General features: G+C 37.5%; 1 protein-coding gene across 1 annotated transcript; it reads right to left on the bottom strand.

Annotated features, from left to right (window-relative positions):
• Positions 1 to 3,403: 3,403 nt before the first annotated feature.
• Positions 3,404 to 8,321, bottom strand: LOC129288680 (jasmonoyl--L-amino acid synthetase JAR4-like). The gene is made up of 5 exons (XM_054925393.1): positions 8,135 to 8,321; positions 7,008 to 7,322; positions 6,801 to 6,902; positions 5,883 to 6,694; positions 3,404 to 4,143 (listed from the first exon to the last, which is right to left on the bottom strand). Exons 2-5 carry the CDS (start codon positions 7,298 to 7,300, stop codon positions 3,602 to 3,604), a joined length of 1,749 nt encoding a protein of 582 aa, XP_054781368.1. The 5' UTR covers positions 7,301 to 7,322; positions 8,135 to 8,321; the 3' UTR covers positions 3,404 to 3,601.
• Between the last annotated feature and the right edge of the window lie 284 nt (positions 8,322 to 8,605).

The raw sequence follows: 8,605 nt of genomic DNA, 5'->3' as shown, positions 1-8,605 counted from the left end.
CCAAAATGTCCCTTTATGTTAATTAACAAATTTAAAAAATCCACAAAATAAGGCCACTAAAGCTCCATTTGCTAGAACTTTGGTCCCTTTGCTAACAAGCGACGGTGCACCTGCTAGAACTCTAGCCGGCTGGTGAAGGATCATCGATAAAAGTTAGTACCCTCTGATTATATGTAAATATCAAATAATGCATGAAAACTCAACAAGGGGTAATGTAAATGTTAATGTACTCCAAGCCTATAAGCTTACACTTTGCGCCCTACACCCCAAGCCTTATCTTATGTCTTGCACCTCAAGCCTATACCTTTGCACCCTAAATGTAATATCTGCCTATATATTACCAAGATAAAACCACCATTTAACTCAATCATGGAAAAAATAAATAGAAAACATTTTAAAAATTAGGATCCTAAAAAAAACTTTAAAAGCATTGGTTGAGCTCAACTAAAGTTTAAATTTAGAGTTTAAAACATCAAGGAACCATAAAAACAAAACCTAAAAAATTATTTAACATTGGCAAAACTACAATTTTACCCAAAAAGAGACAGCACATTGCAACATGTGTTGGTTGACTTGAAAAAATTCTAAGTATTAATTGGTTTCATATTTGAATGATTTATTCATCACCTTGCTATGTATAGTTCAGTATCCTATAAAATATTGTTAATTTTTCTACCTCTCTTGTCCATTACAATACTCTGAATTTACATGAAACTACATATTTATAGTTCATTTTTTCTATTAAATGCGGTTGCAAATAAACATAAACAACTAATTCATTCCTATCCAATGGCTTCTTCATATATACATAAAAAGAACATCCAAAGAACTTTATGACAACAATAACATGCCAAAAGTTATAACATTAACATTGTTAATAATTGAAAGAAGTAATTCAAGTTTGCCTTTTCTTGGCATTGTCACTTGCAAGGGGTTGCAGCACGGCATCATATTTTGCATTCTTCTTGTGATTCCCATCCAATGGAGTTGCAAAATCCCATGTGAGCTTCTTTTCTTAATGTTGACTCTATCATTAACTGGCTACTCTGTCCACTCCTTGATTGCTTCTACATAAAAAAAGTCCACCCCTTTCAACCAAGGGGATTTTTTGTAAGAAAAAATTGCACATAAAAAAGTCAAACAATGGAAATAAAACAACTATGGTGAAGGGATCAACAACTAAACATTAGGAAATGAATAAGTCTTCATACATGTCACTAACAAGTACATGCACCATCAATGTTTCTTGTGCCTCTAGGATGACCTAACTTTAATAACTATTAGTACTTCTCTATCTTTTTGCTCAGCTATTGCCTGATCAAATTTGTCTCAATTGTTACCAATGAACTTTGATACTTCCACCAGCTTATTGCTTACAAATGGATTAGCAGTAGCACAAAGTAGAGTATCAAACATATATAGTATGAATAAAGCCTCAAATTCAAGTAGGCTATTTAACAACTATTGTTTGGGTAATGAACAACACGACTCACCTAATTTTATCTTTGCTAATTTATAACGACTTATCTCAACTGAAATTTTGCCTCACTTTTGAACAAGATTTTGACAAGAGAAGTTTTATGAAATCAAAAGATTAACTTTTGCTAATTTTCCCTATATAAAATAGAGATTTCATCATGACTATGAAAGCAAGAGATAACTAACTTACATTGTTAGGTTCTAGTAGTTTGTTGCACGTTACCCACAGTTTTCTTCTATGAAATGCTCAACAGAACCCTCTTCTACGTCCAACTAAGGAAAAAAACAATGCCAACTAAAAGAAGTTATGAGGGTAGAGGCAACGATCGACAAGCTGGTGACTCGATCAAGGGAAATTCTTAGGTAGCAACTCCGACGACGAAGGTCACTAGTATAAAAATAATTTTTTACAGCAGTTAAAAATAACTTTTCACAACGATTAAAGAAGCAATGTTGTTCTAAGAAATGTAGAATGTCCCATCTTTCTATATCAATTATCCACTCGATGTAAAAACTAAAATTACTAAAATGTAGAAAGTTAATGTTGAAAACTATATACAAAAAATTAAAAAAATTACTTGGCACTTTTTACATTGGTTGGGCTTTTACATTAGTTGGAAGCGCAACTAATATAAAATCATGAGTTTTTACATCAGTTATAGTAACCAATGTCAAAACTATTTAATTTTTTTATACCATATTTATTTTATCGATTTTACTCATTTCTGTACATAGAAATTACCAAAGCCAAATCAAACAGTGTAATTCATTTACAATTATCTATCAAATATTTATCAACTATACAAAACTATTTAACTATTAAAAACTAACAATTGTCTAAATTGTATTAACTATCAAAATTAAAACTTATCTAAAACTAACAAACTTAATAAATTGTATGAAACATTTTATAAATCGAGAGGGAAGGGGAAGGGTGCTAGGCCGAGGAGGGGGGGGGAGTTGCAGTAGGGAAGGGGTGCAAGGGAGCAAGAAAATGAAGGAGGAAATGAGCAAAGAAGAGGGGTCAAAGTAGAGCAAAAGGAAAATGAAGGGAAAGGAGATAATGTAAGTTTTTGCTAGAAGAAAAAAGTGGGTAATTTAAAAAAAATTACACTAGATGAAGGGCCACCCAATGTAGACAATACATATTCTATATCGGGTCAACCTTCACCCGATGTAGAAAATGTACTTTCTACATGGGTATCTGGAAATGATGTAGAAAATACATTGAGTATATGTGCACTTGATGTAGAATATGTATTTCCTACATCAGGTGAAGAGTTACCTAATGTAGAAACTGCATAACACTTTACCAAAATTATAAAAATGCTACCGTCTTAAATTTTAACATTATTTTCCTTCCAACCAATGTAAAAAGTACCTCATAAATTTTATATTTTGTATTAGTGGGTGTTGCTCATCTTCAGAGTTGAAAGTTTGTGAAGCTTCACGACATGTGTTGTCTGTCTTAGCTTTTATGTGTTTGCCAAAATGCTTGTTGTGGTTGAGCAAAATTTTAGTTTTTTATTTTTTCTTACAATGAGAGGCAATATTGTCATTTGGATATGAAATTTAATATTAAATCAGTACCCTTATTTTATATTGATATATTATGAATTCTAAGGTTTTTTTTTTCAATATGTCTGTCAAGGGAGTTTTCAATGAGATTTTTCTCATTTTGTAGCAATTTCCCTGCCACGCACCACCTCAATGAGCGAAAATTTAAAATTAATTAAGTAATTGTAATGGATATACCCTTAAAAAAGCTAATTATGACGTGGATATTTTTTTATGTTTTAGTGTAGATTATCTCCACATGTCATTGCAGGGGCGAACATAACAATTATAATTTAATTGAATTTTTAAGTCCTTTAACGTCATTGCCTTCATAATGTAATTGCTTTTTATAAATTTTATCCAAACATTGAATCTATAATATTTATTTGAAAGTTAAAAACACCATTGTTCCAGTAAAATTCACATCTAGCAAATTTGTTACCATAACATGGAGGGAAAAAGCAAAAAGGATACAAGACATGGGAGAAAAGACGAAAGAGGAAATCTGATCTGCGCATTTGATAAGACATCAGGACTCAGCAAATTTTCTATATTTTTCCTATTTTCAGTTGAAAGCGGTGCTGCGATAGTTCTCCACAACATTCTCATTCAAGATTTGCAACACTCTCACATTTGCAGGTCCTACACATCTTGGTGTCTTGAACTGACTAACCGCACCTCCAAGTTCAAGGAAATGGTCCAGAATCTTCTGGAATGTTCCCTTCCGAACGACCCGGAGTTCGAGGTCCCCGATCCACCTCACTTTCCGAGCACTAACATAGCCTGCATCCACAAAGGACTTGTCCAGACAGTTGCAGCATTGTGTGAGCACTTGTTCACTTGCCTCCCCACTGATTTCCCAGAATATTACATAGTGCCCTGGCTCTGTGGATAAATCAACTTGGCTTGTGAAGTCCACAACTTCTACTTTATCATCTGCTAACACTTTTGCTGCTGCCTCTACTGCTAGCTGCAAATCCTTCTCTGTGTTCTTGTCGATGTTTATGGTTAGCAAAAGACTGCTCCGACGAACAAACTTGAGTTCTGGAGTTGAGTTGTGGAACCCCGTCACCTTCACCACATCCCCTAACCTGTATCTGTATAAGCCTGCAATCATAAAACAATATGTAAACATGTCAAACATATCTTTGCCGTGAATCATTGATGTCATTGATGTCACCAACCTATCTTCTACTTGAGAATCTATCGACTCGAGTCTAATAAATGTATGGTTTAGCTACTTCATGTCATTGAACTCAGATTAAACTTCCACGTTGAGCCATTCAACTAAGGTGAACATCTCTAAATTCTGATCATATAGAGCTTTCAACAATGTGAATAGTTTTTCCCTACAGAATCTCAAAGCCCTTTTACTCTCCAGCCAGTACGCGTTATTCTCAATAAAATATAGTCTACGAGAAGAAAATTATCAAAAACACACCAACCACTATGCCTTATCCCCCCCAAGAAAACAATAGAAAACTGGGAAAATCACAGGCCTATGATTTTCTCGGATAATTTAAGAAACTAGTCAATGCACGCCAAAACAGTATAAACAAATAAAAGTCAACAAGTAACTGAAGTAGCAGGTGGGAGAATATAATGATGAAAACAATAAGGGAACCATGAGCCCAACAAAAAGTTCTTCAAGTCCTTAAATTGAAACCTGATGAACAGGAAAAAAAAACAAATTCAGAGATTTACTAAAGAGGGATCTGCCTCATCATTAGTTACCTGCTGGGTTGGTTATGACAATCTCATACTCTTCTCCAACCTTCACTTCAGTGAGTCCTACAGGTTGAGGATCCTTACAGAACATAGCAGGCTCTCCCTCAGTCTTCTCCATCTGTGTGAGAGGGATGAACTCAAAGTAACCAATCTGAGGAAGCACTGCATAAGTAGCACATTCCGGGGGAACTTTTGGGTTAATATTCGCGGCAATCCAGCCTTCGGAAGAACCATAGTCTGCAGTCACCAATGGCAGCTTTCCTGCATAATGCCTCAGCTTCTTCAAATAAGGCTCCATAGATCCAGTCATGATCCCATACACATACTTTGCATTGGGGAAAAGCTCTGGTATTAGTCCATACCAGTTGCTCAGACCAACACATTTGCTATAAATCAGATCAGCTTCTTGGGGGTCTGGCTTGAGCAATTTTGCCATGGCTGCTCGGATGGAAGGATCAACGATTCTGCTTGTGAGGACCCCTTCTCGGATATCAGCACAGAGTCTGCTTGTGAGGACCCCTTTGATGTCACCCGTGAATCATTGATGTCATTGATGTCACCAACCTATCTTCTACTTGAGAATCTATCGACTCGAGTCTAATAAATGTATGGTTTAGCTACTTCATGTCATTGAACTCAGATTAAACTTCACAGTTGAGCCATTCAACTAAGGTGAACATCTCTAAAATTCTGATCATATAGAGCTTTCAACAATGTGCTATAGTTTCCTACAGAATCTCAAAGCCCTTTTACTCTCCAGCCAGTACGCGTTATTCTCAATAAAATATAGTCTACGAGAAGAAAATTATCAAAACACACCAACCACTATGCCTTATCCCCCCCAAGAAAAAACAATAGAAAACTGGGAAAATCACAGGCCTATGATTTTCTCGGATAATTTAAGAAACTAGTCAATGCACGCCAAAACAGTATAAACAAATAAAAGTCAACAAGTAACTGAAGTAGCAGGTGGGAGAATATAATGATGAAAACAATAAGGGAACCATGAGCCCAACAAAAAGTTCTTCAAGTCCTTAAATTGAAACCTGATGAACAGGGAAAAAAAAAAACAAAATTCAGAGATTTACTAAAGAGGGATCTGCCTCAATCATTAGTACCTGCTGGGTTGGTTATGACAATCTCATACTCTTCTCCAACCTTCACTTCAGTGAGTCCTACAGGTTGAGGATCCTTACAGAACATAGCAGGCTCTCCCTCAGTCTTCTCCATCTGTGTGAGAGGGATGAACTCAAAGTAACCAATCTGAGGAAGCACTGCATAAGTAGCACATTCCGGGGGAACTTTTGGGTTAATATTCGCGGCAATCCAGCCTTCGGAAGAACCATAGTCTGCAGTCACCAATGGCAGCTTTCCTGCATAATGCCTCAGCTTCTTCAAATAAGGCTCCATAGATCCAGTCATGATCCCATACACATACTTTGCATTGGGGAAAAGCTCTGGTATTAGTCCATACCAGTTGCTCAGACCAACACATTTGCTATAAATCAGATCAGCTTCTTGGGGGTCTGGCTTGAGCAATTTTGCCATGGCTGCTCGGATGGAAGGATCAACGATTCTGCTTGTGAGGACCCCTTCTCGGATATCAGCACAGAGCTCCTCCCAAGCTTGCTCAAAGAATCTGAAAGCGTGGACAATGCTATGTGCAAATGTAGAACCTACCCACTGAATTTCTTCTCTGAAGATTAGCCCACACAGTAGATGACAGTACAAAGATTGATGAAAATCAGAACCAAATATCACTTCATCCGGGCTGCTATATTGGGACTGAATCGCCTTCATGGAGCTCTTGTACCGTGGATCACGAAACAAGTTTGTAGTAGCAGTTCCAGCTATCAAGCCCCCTTTGGTTGTGCACTGCTTACTGCTGTAGATGAAGTTCAAGACCTTCCCATTTTCTATAGGAAATTGTCTGCAAAATGGAGAAGCTGTATTAGAACTGGTACTAAACTGATAATAAAATTATGCCTAGAGCCAAGTCCCTTTCAAGGGTATAAAGCGAAATCAATGATGAATACCTGTTCCTAAAGGCAAAGGAAGTCTGATAAATTTGCAATGTAGTATCAAACAATTCATCATTCCAAGGTACAAACTTTGGCTTCCCCTGAGTGGTGCCAGAACTGCAATAAAATCTCCAGACTCAAATTCAACCAATAAGCTGAAACAGAAACTTTGTGCGCTTAATTTGAAAACCGGAACTAATCTTTCATCATCGAATTGTATACCTTAGCGACATGGCTGTGATGGGTTTTCCAGTGAGAATAGATGAAGCATCGCCATCAATGGTCCTCTGTATATAGGGCTCCAAGTCTTTGTGTATAACTAGAGGGACACAAGCTTTGAAGCTGTCTGGATCAGTTCTTCCACTGAGACCCAGATTCTGCAAGTATTCTGCAGATGCGTTATCTTCCAAAATCTTTCTCAGAGTCTCCTTCTGAACGCTCTCAGCATCCTTTGTCAGAGCCTCAAAGTTCTCTATCACTTTCTCCATGTCAAACTGTTCTTCCTTCTCCAACATCCTCACGACTCAACAATTGCAGCTATTCACGAAAACAGTGCTTAAATCCATTAATAAATGCTCATACAGGTTGTAAGAGTGATATGGAGTAATGGTCAAAGTAGGAGAAATAACGCAGAAAGAGCCAAATATTGTTGTGTCGGGGGGAACAAAATAAATAAAACCGGAAGCTTGATCGCATTTTGATTTTCGGCCATCCTTTTCTTGCGGACCAAGATGAATAAAATTCAGAAAGATACAGGAAAACCAGAAGAATTTCAAGACGCAATAAAATTCATGTGGTGAACAAAAATCGAAAGATAAATATCAAAAACGAAAAAGTAAATGGTGAAAGCAAAGACAAAAAGTGGCCACGAGAAGCACGAACGCAGAAAGTAGCCTTTTCTCTGTGCGAGAGAGAGACAAGAGCCTGGTATCCAGCTAGTACACAGCGAATCCGAAATCCACAGTGTTAGGATAAAAGACGTTGTTTGAATGGAATTTAAAGTGTCGGATGTACGACACGAATGTCTATTGACTCCAAATATGACCTGGATGCTTCCTTGCTGCAAATCTTCGGGAAGATTTGAGAAGGCAAGTGAACATAAAAAAGGAAGAAAGTCAACGGAATGATTCAAGTGATAAAGTAGAAATCAACAAGGGTAACCAGGAAAATCGGCAGAACCCATCTGTGGGCGCTTCAGCCTCAACAAATAGCAAGAAAATCAACAGCGACCCATGAGAATGAGAGAACCAAAAGCAAATCGAATCAAACCAAAAAAAGAAAAAAAAGAAAGATATTCTGTCGTATCTAACAGTACCAAACCTTGAATTCCCGATACACAACAACAGTACCTGCGACAGTGTTACTGTTATCTATCCTACAGTATCCCATGAAGTCAGAGGGAGAGAGGAGGTGGAAATAAGCGAAGGAAGAAGAAGGAGAAAAGGGAGCAAAGACAGAGGTGTCTCGAATCCAACGAAGTTATGAAGAAGAATCACTCATTTCAATGTAACCTTTCCTGCACGCATGACAACGTTGTTTTCTTACCTGCTTCACATGGAACAAAACAGAGCAGGGAGAAAGAGGGGGGGGGTTACAGTTGTTATTATTACAGTAAAGTAACATCGGCTGTGTTTCTTTCTCCTAAACTGGCGTGGTCCGCTCTACATACTCCTACACTGATGCACATATAGGGACAGAATGTAGGGGATGCCAAACACGTCCTAGTTGTCCGTAAGTCTCAATTGACGAGTTTGCCCATGGATCGGTGGCGAAGATCGTCGGTTACGAATCTGTTTTTGGACGTACGTATTGCCCCAGAA

This window comes from Prosopis cineraria, unplaced genomic scaffold (genome assembly GCF_029017545.1).
Source record: "Prosopis cineraria cultivar Desert tree isolate PC_DT_omini unplaced genomic scaffold, ASM2901754v1 PC12, whole genome shotgun sequence".
Lineage (NCBI taxonomy): Eukaryota > Viridiplantae > Streptophyta > Magnoliopsida > Fabales > Fabaceae > Prosopis > Prosopis cineraria.
This window is presented reverse-complemented; position numbering and strand designations above follow the sequence as displayed.

Bases quoted from the DNA above. Each gene is read 5' to 3' on its own strand.
- LOC129288680 (XM_054925393.1), bottom strand. From the start codon at position 7,300: ATGTTGGAGAAGGAAGAACAGTTTGACATGGAGAAAGTGATAGAGAAC. The intron at 6,903-7,007 runs GTATACAATTCG...ATTTTATTGCAG, and splicing joins ATCACAGCCATGTCGCTAAG to TTCTGGCACCACTCAGGGGA. The intron at 4,144-5,882 runs GTACTAATGATT...TTATGATTGCAG, and splicing joins TGTCATAACCAACCCAGCAG to GCTTATACAGATACAGGTTA.